Source organism: Branchiostoma lanceolatum, chromosome 16 (assembly GCF_035083965.1).
Source record: "Branchiostoma lanceolatum isolate klBraLanc5 chromosome 16, klBraLanc5.hap2, whole genome shotgun sequence".
In the NCBI taxonomy this organism is placed as follows: Eukaryota; Metazoa; Chordata; class Leptocardii; order Amphioxiformes; family Branchiostomatidae; genus Branchiostoma; species Branchiostoma lanceolatum.
The window spans coordinates 15,846,053-15,863,342 of record NC_089737.1 but is presented as its reverse complement, the minus strand read 5'-3'; the positions used below and the strand labels follow the sequence as shown (position 1 = coordinate 15,863,342).

The following is a 17,290-nucleotide window of genomic DNA, read 5'->3' as shown; positions in this document are numbered from 1 at the left end:
ACATATACTGTAACATCACTGAACAATGCAGGAGTGAAATTGTATCTCTACTGAAATCATTGTGATGTTTTATGTTGTCACAAATGGTCGTGTTGAGTGTTTTGGTGACCCAAAATTAGCGGAGTGTGTATATTTGAATCGCAACATTTCAAGAGGTACTATTACTCGTTTACTGTACCCACTTGGGCTAATTCATAGATAATTGTCCATACAATAAAAAAGTACATGTAATTTGGAAATTGCACAGGGAAACACATTCAAGTCTATTTTTGTAACTGGCACAAAATGCCTGAGTTTCAAAAACTCAAGCTAGAACAAGTAGAATGCATTATGCCATGATGTACAGTTGCATTAGACTTGGGAAACAGTACATGTGTGATGTCATCCGTGAAATAAACTTTGCCATGCCTGAAGTGATTGGGTCTGATCCGGGCATTGTTAAACCTTATCCACTCATAGCAACGTTTGGATAGTTACATTTAGTCACAACAAGGCTTAGGTCGTTTAGTACAGATCATAACAGCCGGTTCACTCCAAACTTAACCTGGAATCCAGTCTATCGATGTTAGGCCGGGGCAAACAGGGCTTTCTACCGCTGTGGTTATCTTTCGCACCCGGTAGTAGTTTCATGCAGGAGTTTAATTGGCCACAACAGTAAAACTCCTACCGCCTGAAAATCCTACTGCATAAAACCACCACAACGATTACCCAGGCGTCAGAGAGCTCCGTCCATTGCCAAAGAAAGGGTTTAACAACAACAGACTGGATCGCAGGTTATTCCAGACTGGGCTTAAGTGAAGCGTTAAATTGTGTGTGACATTGTGTCGTCTGACCTGAGCAGATTAAGGCCCCTTAAGAAGGAGGTTTAAGAATTAAGACATGAAGTGGTAACGATTACCCCAGCTCTGACGGTAAATAGCTACAACAGGGGAATGCTACAACTCTGATGGCTACAATGTTGCAAAACATGTTACAGTTCATCCTGCAGGTGTCACAGCCACGACACAACTTTACATTTCTGAGTGACGACAGTCAAACCTGTACATAAAGACCACCTGGCCATTGTGACTACTGTTAAATGTTTCCTTAGATAATTTTTCCCATGAACACAAACTGTCTACAGTGACCACCTGTCCACATAGGCCAGGTTTTACCAGTCCCTGAGTGGTCCTCTTGGGCAGGTTGTGCTGTTTCCTTTTCTGTTGGCTTGCTTTCAAGCTCTCTAAAGTTTGCTCTTATCAGTGAGGTGTGACCACGGGTGGGGTGGTGCTTATGACTTTGCTACCTGGTGTTTTGATTTGATACTGGTGACTAGGGGTGGATACCGCTTCGGCTTGATATGGTTCAAGTCCAAGTTTAGGTCCAGAGATTTAGGTTCAGGTCCGGACCTGAACCTGGACCTGATCCTGTCCAGTTGATGTTTTGTTTTATTAGACCAATATTAGGCATAGAGAGTTAATACTGACATGCACAACTATAAAAGTTTCTTGGGGAGAAGACTTTCAAGATAAACCAGTGTTTGACACTTGAATGTTGCACTTATTCTAAATGCCTTTTTTGTCAGACGGCAGACTCAAAACACTTTTTATCAAACAAAATAGAAAAATATATTTGTACTTTGTTCAGTTTTTTTTGGACTCAGGTTTTTGGCTTCAGGTTTTTTGGACTCAGTTCTTGGATGTTATAAAGGTCCGAATCAGGTCCAGCGAACCGGTATCCACCCCTACTGGTGACTCAGAAAACTTGAAATATTTGAAAGATTGTGAAGTAAAAACTTACCCCACCCTATATGTAACACAGTTACAGTAACAAGATACATGTATACATAAACGTTGCTTTCAATCTGCATACAAACTGTTGTAACATAAACATAACCAACGTTTATTTTTGTTTCATACATTGGGAGTTACCTCTCCCATATTTACATGTGACATATTTTTAAAGCCTGACACAGGTTGTAATTGTGGGAATATGAGTACAGAGCCTTTCCCACCACTCCTCTTGAGACACAGTCTGTACTTTTAAAATGTTTGGCTACAATTTGGCCACATGCCGGAGTGCTCTCCTAGCGACGCACTTCCGCGACTGTTTGTGGCAGGTTTGTGGCGATGTGGATGGGTTCACACCGACAAAACTGCCACAATACTGCCGTGTATAATGTGCTACATTAGTGCAGAACTGCCTGTCTGTTCGACAGAACGGCTACACAGAAATGTGGAGAATGTTGTGGCTGAATGTTGGTCAATAAAAGTGCCACATTGTTGCCATGTTGTTGTAATAAACACGTCTGAACTCCAGTCACGTACACTCCTTATAATGTCACCTTACAGACTGGTTATGCAAATGTTCAGGCTACAAATCGCTTCAAAACAAATGATCCACGGAATCGCAACTTTCTTAACTCCCCGTGCAACAAGTGTGCAACAAGTGGCGAATAAAAGTAGCAAACTCACCTGGGGCTAGTGTTTCAGCTGGCGACCTCACACGAGTTCAGGCCGGACGCCGGTCAGTTCCGGAAACTTTCCTGTCGCAACTTCGCTACAAAAGTGGCAAAACCTGGTCCTATTGTGGCAAGGTCCTGTCACAGAAAGTTAGTGAAATGTGGCAATCTGCTGAAAAGTTTCCATCAAAACATGATCGCCGTTCTGTAGCGCTAGACTCGCGGGAAACTCGAGTCAGGCGGATGCAGACCCTGTTGTTTGGTCGCCATGGGGACGCGACGCTCGGGTTACCCCGGGGATTGTTTACACTGGTCACGTGAACACGCCCACTTCGAGGACAACAGAGGGCGCCGCGGCGGTGAGTGACAGCCAGACGCACCTCACAGGAGCGCCACCTACCGAGATTTTTAAACCTTGCAGACATCAACAGGTGTCAAACCCGGAAGCGTATGTTTTGTGACCTGTCGTCTTTCTTTTCTTTCTTCAGCCGAACTTGAAGCGTAGTGTTTTAGACAAAGCGTAATGTTTGAGACAAAGTGTAATGTTTGAAAAGAAGCGTAATATTTGAAAAGAAGCGTAATGCTTTTTCGGTACCTGAAAGTGCAATACGGCTTCACTACTTTTGTAGCCAAGCACACCGGGTCATCCCTACTCTTCTCGATGCTTTTGTAGTGTTCTTTTACGTGGTTTGACGCTTGAAATTTAGGCGCTTGAAAGGCCCCTGGTACACGGGGTCGCCGGCAACCCCTGCGACCCCTCACAACATGTCCGAGCCGGACCGACCCTAGACGTAGTATGTTTGAAAAGCCAATCCCTTTTGATAGAGTGGGGAGGGGTTCTCTAACCCACTTTTTCGTAGCAGTTGTCTATAAATCATACAGGCACAAGTTAATAAAATGGTATTGGGTTAATAAATGTTATTGGGTGAAAGACTACTGACCCTTGCTGCCGACATGGCAGTTTTTGATAAGCATCATCATCATCATCATCGGTCGACCCCCGGGGGGGACGGGGCAAGTCCATGCACAACCGCTGACCACTCCATCCTGTCTGCCATGGCCGCACTCAGGTCCTCCATATGGATTCCGGTGTCATATAGCCTGCTGTTTTGTTACGGCTTTATCCTAGTGTATTTAGTGACTTTGATTTTTAATATATTCATTAGATATATTTACACATTTTTGCCTATTTTAAACACATGTTGACATTTTTGTACTGTGTTAGGACTATACCAAGGTTATAATGTTAAGAACTGCGACTTGATTTATGAATATATCTAATATTTTCTGTGATTTAAAAATATTTTGCCCTTATTTATCATTTACATGTTATATCTATTTTTACATATTCCCAACATTTTTTTTACATCCTTTAAAACGTATTTCTGTACTTAATCAGGACTATAAAGCGTCAGATCATCCCGTGTCTCTAACAGCGTGCTCGGAAGCGGCGTGTTCTGTTAACTGTTGGTGAGTATATAATTATACAATAGTTTATATCTACGTGTGTGTATGTGTGCTTTTATTTGTTTGACAGTTTGTTTGAACTAGGTTTATTCACGAGAAGCTTAAGTCGGCCTGAAGGAAGAGGTAAGGGTCATGATGTTGTGTGCCTGTCTGGTGGGAGGGGTAATATTGTGGTGGACAATCTAATGAAAAATAGCGTACGCTGCGTTGCAGTATCCGTACATTGTGGCAGACTCACCCCGACATCCAGACACACCTCTCAGCAGCGACATCTAGCGAGGATTTTGAACCTTGCAGACATTCCAACAGGAAGCAACAGGTGTCAGATCCGGTGTCAAGGCAGTTTTTTTTGCGCTTGACAAATATTTGTCTCTGCACTTTATTGGGTCTTTGTGGCGCAGTGGCAGGGTGTTTGACCCCAGAACTCAGAGATACTGAGTTCGAATCCGGGATTCCCTGATTTGTCCCGTTGACGTTGTGCCCTTGGGAAAGGCACTTGACACGACTTTCCTCACTTCACTCAGGTGTAAATGAGTACCTAGCTTCGGTTAGGGACGTCCCTCGGATAGGGCGTTAAATGGAGGTCCCGTGTTTGAGGAGAGCCACATCTCGAGCACGTTAAAAACCAACAGCACTTGAAAAGAGTAGGAGTCCTTCCCGGTGTGCGTGGTCCAAAGCCTACAGTCCTATGGTCGCACATGGGGCAATTGTCGTATTGAGGTCACCTGCGCGCCTGAACGGCAGTCGCTACAGACCCTTGCGATCTAGCTCCGCCAAATGTGCGCTCCTCGCAATTCAGCCCCTGGCTGCGAAGAGAGAGTATTCGGCCTACCCAATAACAATAACAAAATAACATAATTAAGGACGCCCTATCTATACTCATCGATGCTTAGGCCCCCTAAAAGGTGGCTTTAGGTCGCAGAGAGCCAGTGATTTTGGCTAAGGCTGCACCATGTAATTTTTATGGATGACGTCCTTTGGAGACCCTAAATCTAATGCAAGAGCGCGAAAAAAAACAAGAAGGGCCGAAAAAAACAAGATGCCTAGATTTGAAATATGATAGTCGACGACACATGTTAGGACACAAACTGAATGAGAGAACACAGTGTGACAACTAACAATTCTTTTATTCATCATGAAAACAGCAATAATTTGAATAAATCAGTTGAAGTTGAACAGCAGTTGTTGTCCTTACGATTTGCGGCACTGTCGTAATTCTTTAGTCATAGTTACAGGAAGCGGAATTTCTTGTGTTTTTTTCTGGGAACAGACCAAAATCAATGCGCGCGCGGATGTCATCCATAAACATCACTTGGTGCAGCCTAACCTAACTTATAACCCTAAGTCCCTAAACCAATGAATTAATAAATAACCCTAACCCAACCGTAAACTTAACCCTAATCGTAACTCCGCGCACGCGCACTACCTCACAGAGCACAAATCTGGCGGAGCAGAAATCCGGCGTGACACCGAAAACGCTTCTTACTGCTGTAGGATACTTTAAAACAAACAAACCTCTTTTAATTGAAGGAATAATGCACTTGCCATCCAACACTGTTACCAGATACCATTTTTACACAAGTTTATTTCACCTCGTCACAAGATTAACAAGCAATGTACCTATAAGCACAAGGAAAAATGGAATGATTCATCCTGCCGATAGTACATCATTATAAGCGCCATAAGACTATATTGAGTCAATTACTTATACATGTATCATTGATATGCTATTTTAACCAGTATCAAAATAATCTAGATTACAGATAAGCACTACTGTGTTTATCATAAAAAAGACTAGAACTACTAACTGGTCTATGTATTTTCAATACACCATGTAGCTTCCCAAACATGAACTACATTTCACTTTACTTACACCAAGTGTGAATAAATGAGTAATCATCTCTTTAATTGTTCACTTAATATACTTACTGCAGAATGCAGACCACAAGCCATTCAACACCACATCCTCACCTAAGCTAGTGATTATAAAATAGAACAAAATATTCATCAATACAAGATGAGTAAAAACCCAGTAGTACGCACTGCTGACATCAACATCAAGTTATTCTCACCAAGAAATCTATTTAAAGCCTAATTACATACAATGTATCGGGTGTACAAATTTATACACACTGGGCCCTTTATATTGAGATTTTATAGCTTAGTGAACGGTGCAATATTTCTGATTATAAGTAAAACTATCAATAAAACAAACTATAAGTGACTATTTGAAGGTAAAGTTCTTTTGACACACGCCAACGTTTTGTAAGCTGCCTTCATTGGACAAGTTGCCGAAACTTTGACAGGTAGCAAAAACTGCTTGTGTCAAAATGACTTACCAACATGATCATGCAATGTTGCCATTGTTGTCAACCAAATTAGATACATTAGCATAAACAATTATGTGAAATGTAATCGCAAGGAGATTCTCCTATTTTCTCGTGTCCGAAATTTCTGTGTACATGACGTCAGGTTTTGTAGCTTAGCTGACGTCAAAGCAATAATATGAATGCCTACTGTCCTAACTTCTGCAAGACGTCCATTGTTCTTATCATATTTATTAGGATGAACATTGATGTGGCTATCCATGAAACGGACGAAACTCTGCGACTGCGACTTTAATTAATGACCTGATGCCGTAATTAGTATTTAATTAAGAATCATTTGTAGTCTTCAAATGGTTACCTTAACCTTACTCTTGCCTTTACATAGTCCCGTCCTTCAAATCGTTACGTGACTGAAATGATTGGTAAAACTATAAATGCAAAATGCCGTCACACTACTCTTACCCGCAAACCACTCAACTAGTAAGTTTACAACAACACAATCACATGTGTAGAAATGATAGAAATAATAGCTCCGTAGTGCCTTTCCAACACTAACATTATTGTTAGGTTATCAACACCGTTATACTAATTGTTATTTACATTGATGATAATGATATCGATGACAGCACATCAGCCCATGGGTTATCACAATAAAAACGTTCCAAAGACAATCATTTTGACAGCTTTTAGCTGAATCATCATTATTTGAAGATTTAGTCATTGGTTACGTGTTTGTATCGTGTTATCTGTTCACAGATTTACCTAACGTTTTTACAAGCCTTCAAACCTAAAACTCAACTAAACCAAACTAGTAGACATTAACTACCAAACAAGCAGACTAATACGTACGGCTGAACAAAGGTTCAACTGTAATTAACAAAACAAAAAATGGAGTAACAACATTGTCAACTGTTCAACTCTTTCTCTTTGTCAAGGTATGAGTAGTCCACTGCTTCTGTGACGTCACGTTATGCAGATAGGACACGTGACACAATGAGCAATGGATCATATGTTGCAGTAACATATGTTGCAGTAAACATTCTGCTGGTTATCTAATGTAAGAAAAATGTTAGAGGAGTCTGGTTTTGCCTTCCTATACATAAACGGTCCCTCAAACACACATTCACATTGCAGTGATGTTTGTGTTGCCAATTGCAGTTCAACCTTGATTCAGAATGACTTCTACCAGATGAACTTTTAAGTGAAAATCCGTCTGGCTGTCCAACATACAGTAGCAGAGAAGTCCCCACGACTCGCCAGCTGTCTGCACTGTTACTTCCTGCTTGCTGTAGCCTGTAAAAGTACACAATGTTCTCAACTCAAAGCTAATGATTTCAAAAGAGTTGTCGGTGAAAATCGCCTCACATCACTGTTTGTACTTGTAATGGCGCAGTCATGATCTTTTACTGCAAGTGTTTAACTCATGTCTAGACAGCAAGGTACCTTAAGAAGCAACCAAATATCAACTTATTCATCTGAATGCTTCAGAAGTAAAGCGGCGTACCTTCATCTTCTCCACATTGATGATTGCCTGTCGAATCTCCTCCCGACTAAACCTGTCCTTCACATGGCGGAGTTGGTCAGCACAGTCTGGAGAGGAGAGAAATAGGAATGTTGTTCGTAATTCTTCTGTATTTTACTGATGTGGAGTAGCTTAGAATTTAGATGATGACCATAAAGAAGAAGGTAATGTCATGACTGATGTTCATAGAGGGTCCATTTGTTTTCTTTCAGTCCCAGTGGTGTTCCAGTAAGATAATTTCTTGAATATACGATTCAATCTTGAGGCTTGCTTTTAGACCGCAGAACTCACACAGTTTCCTTAGTTATTAGGTGCATCCAGTTATGGAATATGATTGTGGCATTCTTGTCAACCAGAATAAGGGGCTTTTTTAAAAGGATTTCGTTAACATTGTTGTTTTGCCGGAAAGCTGAAAATGGATATATGGTACACTGTACAGGATAGACTGACATAAAGCTATCCTCACCGTTGAAAGGCGGCCTGTCCTCCGGGTCCTGGCTCCAACATGTCTGCATCAGTTCGCTCACTGACGTCACGTCCTCCCGGTCTGTGGGGATCAGGGTCAGGTCAGGTCGTTGACCCATGGTGACCGCCATGGTGATCAGGGCAGAATTGGCAGCAACTGGCAAGTAAGAAATAAGAAAAGGGTTTGGAATAAAAATGTGGTAGAAAATCTCAAGAAGATGCAAATCTGTACCAATATAGCATGAAGAAAGAATCCTGTACTCACGTGCGTAGGGCTGCCTTCTAGTTACAATCTCCCACAGCAGCACGCCGAAGCTGAAACCAATATAAACAGGTACATCAAACATGGTAGGGTCAAATAGAAAACGCCGTAGCAAGAACAAGAAGAAGAATAAAATATAGGAAGAGAACAATGTATACGAAAGTCCTTATATCAAACAAGTAGGACTAGTCTTGTTTTGGGCTGGTGATTCCTCTCACAAAATGTCCCTTTAAAGAATAACACATTGATGATATTAGATATAGGAAGAATATCAAAAAGACTGTCTACACTGATATCCTACAGAGTTTTGAGTACCTGTAGACGTCGAACTTGGTGTTGGGAGGCAGGTTGATGTCCGCGTGGTATTCCGGCGGCGCATGCGTGATTGTGCTTCCTTCCGGGCTTGTCTTAGTGACAACGCGAGATTCCGCCTTCCACTTGGACAGGCCGAAGTCGGAAATCTGGTAATGGTAAATAAAATTAAAAATGCAACGTGATGTTCTTTATTGAATATGCTCTCGCGAGTAAGGCGTTTGCAAATGAAATTATCTATGGTATTTCAAGAGAATGGATGAATAGCAATGATTTAGAGCAGAGCTTGCTTGCACTTAGTACTGGATACAGGATAAAATCGTACCTTAACATGGAAGTCCCCATCCAGTAGCACGTTCTCTGCCTTCAGATCACAGTGGAGAATCTGTGGGTTCTGGCAGTGCAGGAAAGTCATCCCCAGGGAGATCTCGTGCGCCATTCTCCACCTCAGGGCCCAGGGCACGTCCACATCCTTTAGCAGCTCGGCCAGGGAGCCGTTCTCCATGTAGGGCATGACGATGGCGAAGTTTGGATCCAGACAGACCCCCAGCAGACTGATGACGTGGTCTGATCGGCTTCCCAGGTTCAGCTTCCTCGCTTCGGAGTACAGCAGATCTTGCTCACTTCAAGTGAGAAAAAACACATCAAAACATTTTATTTGTTCCAATTCGCTATTTTTATCTCAATTATTAATCTTAATCTTTAAAGATCAATTAAATTGGATACAATATTGAATATCAATGGTCATGTGCTTGGTTGCTCCATACGATAGAAATAGACCAACAATGAAATTTGTTAGCTGCAAAAAGATAAAATGTAGACCCGACCTTCCCTCTATCTCGCGAGTCAGAAGACATTTGACAGCCACGTCCTGTCTCCAGTCCAGATGTCTGTATTTCGTCACGTAGGCGAACCCCCCGCGGCCGAGAAAGGACTGGAACTCGAGTCGTTCAAACTCGATTATAGGAAACCGTCGGTCAAGGGTCACGCTGGGGTACCTTTTGGGGAGATATGATAAAATATCTGGGTACAAATAACATAACATAACATAGTGTTCGGATAGGAGGCATATTGCCTATAAGATCCGCGTCTTAAGCTTAAAGTTCAGAGTTTGTAAATAGAGTTTATGTTGGGCTGGGTGAGTACTCCAGTCCCCTCCAGTGGTTGTCCAGTTTTGACTTGAAGGTGTTCACAGTTTCGGCAGCTACAACATCCGCGGGGAGGCTGTTCCATGAGTTGACAGACCTGACACTGAAGCAGTTCGACCTGGCCGGCTTCTTAGCTTGAGGTTTGACCATCTTGTATGGGTGGCCTCTGGTGCGTCTGTCAACATTGAAGTTGAACAGGCGGCTTGGGTTAACACGGTCGAATCCTTTCACGAACTTGAACACCTGTATCATGTCGCCTCTCTTACGGCGGTGTTACAGGAACAAGTCTGGTATCTGGTAGCAGTATCCTTTTTGTGTGATAACGAAGTTCAGAGAGAGAGCAAAGTGATAGTTTTACATAGCATTGTTGCAAGTTTTATCTTGACATCCTACAGTTTAGAATACAGTTGTACCTATTCTGTGGATCATCTGCCTCTTGGCCGCCTATAGCACCGACTTCTGATTCATGTCCTCTGCGATCTGTGGTCTGCAGAGAAAAAAATCTTGATCATCATTTATACTATGAATATCTGGCATGTCATTAAGCTTTTCAATCGTTGCGGTAGTGATTTTTTTGGCATATTGACTATACATGTGGCCATATGTTATCCAAAATACATATGAAAACAACTGAAAAGGTGAATATGACATGTTCACTGAAAAGTCATTGTCATCGAAATTGATCCAAAAAGTATAAAACATATATAAAACTATCCACCCTCCCTGGATGAAGTCATTTAAACATCAACCCACCCTGGGTATTTCAGCTGCCACCCAAGAGTTACCCGAATCAAAGACTATCAGTACAACTGTTTCAACTGTGGTGGTACGTAGTAGAGAAGTATTCTGCTTTGGAACCCGGACACAAGCACACCGATCAGAACACTCAAGAAACTCATAGAAAATTATGTTAGTTTAGAAGGACAGGAACTCCTCTCAACAATAAACGACAAGAATTTCTGGAGAGCAAACGTCAATTCAACAACTGTTTCACCTCGTAAGAGGAGGACACGATTATAATGATGAACACAACTGGCAACGGCTACTGGCAACGCTTACTTATAATTAGAATACTCACTGAAAAGCCATCTTCATCCAAACTAAAAACCACAACCTAACATATTGGCATCAACCCACCCTGGGTGTTCTTGAGAGCTGGTCCGCCAGCTGCTGAAAGCCCAGGTCTCTCAGGTGCTGCTCCAGGGCGGGAAGTGTGGCCGCCTCACCTGCCTTCTCTCTCCACTGCACCAGGGTCTGGTACACCTGGTCAGGAACGTCGTCTGAGGCGGATGCCTAGCAAAATAGGAGAGAGTGGAAACTATATCAGATGTTTCTATGGTGGATTTCTTGAACGTTTCTCATGTTTTTAGCGCCTATGAATAGCTGATGTGTGATGGTAAATGTAATTCTGATTGTGAGAACAACGTATCATTTATCACAAAAGAGACGGTAACATTTGCACGGTATAACGGTATAACTGCTAGCTGAATAACTAACGTAAAGAGAACGCCAAAAATAGTTACTCAAGCAACTGGATAAAATTTTGAAACAGTCAGACGTTTCAGACAGCATCCGCTGTCTTTTGTCAGTGACCTTTTTCCTTTTTTTTCCTTTTTTCCTTTTTTTTCGTTAGTCACTGACGGAAGTCAGCGGATGCTGTTTGAAACGTCTGACTGTGTCAAAATTTTATCCAGTTGCTAACTATTTTTGGCGTATTTTACTACCTGGCTGTCTAACCTTCATCAACGTAAAGAGAAATATGAAAGACGTATCATATCATATTGAGTATTGGTTTATCAGCGAATATGCAAATTCACGACAATGACCTTGATGGCGTTTATCCCCGTGTTGCTGAGCCCCAGGCTCCTGGCGAGAGGTTTCCACTGGGTTTGCTTCACCTTCACGGATAGTCGGTTGAAGGTCTGTAGGATCTCTGTATTCGGGAAAAATGTCTCATCATATCTACTGAAGAAAATTATATCAACACTATCAAGAACGTTCATATACGTTAAGGAGTACATGTAAGTTGAAAATGAATCATTATGAATATTTATCAAGTTTGATTATTTTGCAGTCTACAGTCGTAACTTTGTGCGGTAGCATTTATGATCACAACGTTTAATTTAATGGCCTATTGGCCACCATTAAACGTCAGTCACCTTTCTCAGTCTCCTGTTTCAGGAAGGCCATGATGGCGCCGGTACCCTGTTCACACACGTCCTGGGGAGGGTATGTCAGGGGGTTTCCAGAAACATCCAAGTCCTTCAGCTTGTCTGCTCGATGAAGGGCGGTTGGGAGCCTGGTGATGTTGTTGTTCCTTATGTCCAGTCTCTCCATGGCAGGCAGTTCACACAGGACTTCTGGGAATGTGTCCAACTTGTTGTTAAAGAGATAGACCACCCGTAGGTTGTGCAGGCGACTCATGGTGCTCGGCAGGGTTCTGAGGAGGTTATTTGACAATGCCAACAACCGCAGGTGTTGTAAGTTTCCCACTTCATCTGGAACAATGTCAAACTTGCAGCCGCCAGCATGCAGGTTCTCCAGTGTCTTCAGCTGCAGCACCTGTCTGGGGAACTCATCAAACTGACAGGAAGCAACATCGAGAGACTTCAGCCCGGCGAGTCGTTTGACGTCATCAGGTAGACGTGTAATAGGGTTTCGATTAACAACCAAGTTCTTAAGGTTGGACAGGGAACAAACCCCTGCTGCATCTTTTCCACACCAAGGGGTAAGGTGGAAAGTTTGTTGTTACTGACACTTAACACCTCAAGGTTGTACAGTGAACAAACCCCCGGTGGAACCTCTTTTAGCTGATTATCATAAATGTACAGTTGTCTCAATTTCTGCAACTTTTCCACACCAGGAGGTAAGGTGGAAAGTTTGTTGTTACTGACACTTAACACCTCAAGGTTGTACAGTGAACAAACCCCCGGTGGAACCTCTTTTAGCTGATTATCATAAATGTACAGTTCTCTCAATTTCTGCAACTTTTCCACACCAGGAGGTAAGGTGGAAAGTTTGTTGTTACTGACACTTAACACCGCAAGGTTGGACAGAGAACAAACCCCTGGTGGAACCTCTGTCAGCTGATTACCATGAATGTACAGGATTGTCAGTTTCTGCAACGAATAGATCGCCTGTGGGAAACTTGTCAGCATGTTTCCGTCAGCGTCCAAACGGTAAAGTTTCTGCAGACGGCCGATGGCCTCCGGGATGCAGGTAAGTTCGTTGTTACACACATCTAGAACCTCCAGGTCAGTGATATCAAACACCTCCTCCGGGATGGACGTCAGACCCCGGTTACTCAGGTCAAGTTTAAGGAGACCGCTGACGGTCCACTGAGGCTGGAGGTTCAGACCTGCCGCCATGTTGGAATCTTCGTTCTGCATGGCATACAAGGAAAGTGTTAGATATAGGCCCAAGCCGTACACCTGGCAGACACGAGCGCACGCATTCACGCACGCACACACACTCACACACACTCTCTCACACACACTCTCACACACAAACACACACACATCAACACAGCCACACACACACGAACACACACGCACACACACTCACACACACACACACACCACCCACTCTCACACACACACACACACACACACATCAACACACACACACACCACCCACTCTCACACACACACACCATCCACTCTCACACACAAACACACACACATCAACACAGCCACACACACACACACACGTGCGTAAGCACAGACCTAAGGTAGGAGGCAATTTTTAACTTAATTAGTAAAACGTGGAAGATCACATGATTCTGCTGGCTAAACTTTGAACGCCAAAATCTGACATTGTTCCCAACGGTTCCAACAAGATATAGACCGCAACATTAGAACATAAACTGTAACATCTTACTTACAGATCTTAAACTTGCAGCTGAAAGAGTGGTGTGATGGTCTACTTCGGCTATCTCGGTACCGTGCTGGTCACGGTCTTTCTTTAAGAATCTCCGTATCTTCTTCATGATCTATAGAAAGTAAACAAAGTAAAAAAAACACTAATTATATCGTCTGATTGCATGATACAAACGTTTCTGTAGATGGTATAAGCTTAAATGAAATCTAATGACTTACTGTAGCAACGAAGGGAAAGTTTACTACCAATAACATGGAGAACGTCATTCCTCCACTTGGCCTTTGAACGCAGGTGGGAGGTGTGCCAGGGGGACAATGTTACGCTACCAGGTAGAAGAAATGGCAATCTAAACAGAGGCTCTGTAGGGGGTTTAAATGCCACATTTTCCATTTGGATGCCGGATACAGACAAGAAAGATTTGTGCGATAAAAATGGACACAAGTGAATCCGCTCACTGATTATTGCATTATTTTATCTACTCTTAATATTGAACGCCAGTGGGAGGTGGCACTAGGTTATACGTTCAAACATAGCTACGCTGCAAGAAGTTGTTGAAACGTAGAACTAGGGGTTTAAAACGTTACCTCTCTCATTCTAGTATTCTACAGTTTGATGCCGAAAAGGTTTACAATCATAAAGAACATGTATGTTGCTATATGAGGGCGCGAAAGTTGATTTAGATGACATAGCTACGCCGTATGGGATTTGACTGAACACCTGTTATATGCGATTTAAAACACATTTACGTAAAATAGAATCTGCCACAGGTCAACTGATCTGCGCACTCCGCAAACCTCATTTACTGACAATAAAGTTATGCCTACATGGAGAGAACGCTATGCCACCACTTGACCTTTGAACGCCAGTGGGAGTTGGCGCCAGGTACAACGTTCAAACATACCTGCACTACCAACCTGATGATAAGATTCTGTAAACAACTCGAACCAAGGGTTTAAGACATAACCTTAAAGTTTGTAATGTCACAAATTATTAATGGAGAGCTGTTCGATAACGATCATAACGATATGAGGCCGAAAGTCGATCAACTTTTAGTTTGTATTTGTTGGTGTTGAGTTACCCTGTATTGGATGTTAGTTGCAAACATTTATACACCAGGAACCCCCAATAATAGCCTCGGGCCACGCAATCACGTTGCATATTACGTGACTGTGGAATAGTCACGTAACTACGGTATTTTGTTAACGTTGATCTGTTTGCTGCATTACAACATACACATTATGATATCTGACAACATGGATCTTTCATACATGTATAATTAGACGTCTGTAAGTGCTAAAACATGGAACATCGGGTAGAAGTTTTGATGTGTGGTAGAAACTATAGTCACCTAAAATATCTTAGCCATTAATTAAAAATAGAATAAAATGTTTGCAGATCTTCACAACGATGAGGAAAGTTATTGATAGACAATCTAGTTTGTATATTAACTGGGGAGTTTGTGTTTTTCATTAGATCAATAAAACACAACGCTGTGCTCACTTTTAACTTCACATAGGTTGGTTCCCAAGTATGCCCAGTGTTCACAATACAAAAACATAATGATGCAGTCATATGTATTCTATGTGAAAAGCGTTTAACTAAAAAGTGCAACATTACAAGGTTAGAATTACTCACGGCTTTAACACTTGGCGACGAAAAAAGTGGCGCAACCTTGTTCTTCTTGGCTAACTAACAATGCGTACTGTTCTCTCCACGTAGATATGTTGACCAGCGCATGCGCTCTGCTATAAAAGTTGGCCCTTTCCCACTACTCACGTGAGGTACGGTGGCGTCGGTAGGACTTATAACGTTTTACACATGATTATTCTACTTTCCAACACCTGTATATTGAGGCCTCAAAAATATAAAGATTTACTTGGTTAGAAAGTTGAAACACAATCACTGTTACAGTAGTGATTACTAGATGCTCCTTATCTGAACCCATAAAAACAGACGGGTTAGAAGTTCACCTGTTGTGCCTACGTGTTCTTGAGAACCCCGGGAGGGTGTTTGCCAGGTACGGTGTGGACTTAACGAACGTGTCAGGTGATAAGGTGAAGAACAGTTCATTTGGTGATGTTATGAAGGGGTGTGGGTGATATTTGTTAATCTTTGCAACAGGGGGATAAACTTAACGACCGTGTGAGGTGATAAGGTGGAGAACGGTTCATTCGGTGTTTTGTGGAGAGGGCAAGTTTGCATTATCCCGTTATCTATTGATGCCAGCGAATGATTGACTGATCACCTGTTGTACGTGGCTTCACCCGGGTTGGTGTTTACCTGATATAACGTTGACTTAACGACCGTGTGAGGTGATAAGGTGGAGAACGGTTCATTTGATGTTGTTATGAAGGGGTGTGAGTAATATTTGTTAATCTTTGCAAAGGGGGGGATGAAGTATCGGTACATAATTGTTGGAATGTTCCGAAGTTACTTTACAAAAAGGGCCACACATACGGCGATGATGCGTCTGAAAATGATATTTCTGTGTCAACAAATTTGACCAAAATGGTTAAAAAGCTAAACACCTGTGCTCACATGTCGTGCCTCGTGTTCTCATAGACCTTGTGAACCCAGGGAGGGAGGTTGCCGGGTACGGGGTGAACCTACGAGCATGTGAGGCGATAGGGTAAAGAATGGTTCGCTTATCATTTAGAGGAGGGGGGGTTGTGATATTCATTGATGTTTATAAACAAGAGAGAAGCAGTATTGACACGTGCTGAAAAGGTGTGTAGCTACATGAATGACTGAATGATTGAATAAATGAATGAATGGTTTATCTGTTGTACATAACTTCTACTTGACAAAGAAAATCAACGAATACAGCTAGGATGCATGTAGCTTTGTAGGGGCATGCATACCCCAATATGACAGTTTTGACAGAATTGATCTGCATTGATAACTCAATAAAGTTATGTTACTAGTTCAACTGTTCTTACACTTGTCATCAGGGCTATGCCTTTATGATAGCCATCGACAAGTTGGGAAGCCCTGGTTGTATAGCTTTCACCAAAACGGAGTCACCAGGTGTGCCTACGTGCCCAAACTGACCTTCTGAACCCAGTAATGGTGTTTACCAGGTACTGTGTTGACTCCAGTAGATACGGAGACGTGGAAACTTGAAGATGAAGGCTCGTAGAGGTGTAAATTGGCAATGAAAATGCTGGCTACTAGCAGGTTAAAGATAGAGCACCCTTTGCGGTTCTGAATGACAGTTTGCCCAAATGATTAAGACAGCCGTGTACTAGTTCACCTGTTGTTCCTACGAACCCATACAGAACAAGCGAACTCAATAATGGTGGTCACTAGGTACGATGTGGACTATACAAACATGTGTGGGGATACGAGGAATACCGGTTAACTATATTGTAGAAGAGGGGGACATTTTGTGAAATTTATTGATCTTTTTAAACAAAAACGCCTTACGTGCCTACGTGTTCAAACTGACCTTGTGAACTCAGTAATGGT

General features: G+C 42.3%; 2 protein-coding genes and 1 long non-coding RNA gene across 4 annotated transcripts in view; all 3 read right to left on the bottom strand.

The window, feature by feature from the left end:
• Positions 1-2,718, bottom strand: part of LOC136421403 (EF-hand calcium-binding domain-containing protein 6-like) — a 31,413-nt gene extending 28,695 nt beyond the window's left edge. The window contains exon 1 of one of the 2 annotated variants that reach the window (XM_066408670.1): positions 2,454-2,718. The gene's annotated coding sequence lies outside the window, so the exon portion shown is untranslated. The remainder of the gene's footprint in view (positions 1-2,453) is intronic. The other variant, XM_066408666.1, reaches the window with a different exon arrangement.
• Positions 2,719-5,474: 2,756 nt separating this feature from the next.
• On the bottom strand, positions 5,475-9,454 carry LOC136421895 (receptor-interacting serine/threonine-protein kinase 2-like). The gene is made up of 6 exons (XM_066409466.1): positions 9,121-9,454; positions 8,799-8,944; positions 8,487-8,536; positions 8,223-8,378; positions 7,739-7,824; positions 5,475-7,527 (listed from the first exon to the last, which is right to left on the bottom strand). The coding sequence occupies exons 1-6, from the start codon at positions 9,307-9,309 to the stop codon at positions 7,507-7,509; spliced, it is 648 nt and encodes a 215-aa protein (XP_066265563.1). The 5' UTR covers positions 9,310-9,454; the 3' UTR covers positions 5,475-7,506.
• A 3,200-nt stretch (positions 9,455-12,654) lies between these two features.
• Positions 12,655-15,807, bottom strand: LOC136421900 (uncharacterized). The gene is made up of 3 exons (XR_010753537.1): positions 15,458-15,807; positions 13,827-13,934; positions 12,655-13,326 (listed from the first exon to the last, which is right to left on the bottom strand). It is a non-coding gene; the product is annotated as an uncharacterized lncRNA (long non-coding RNA).
• Positions 15,808-17,290: the final 1,483 nt, after the last annotated feature.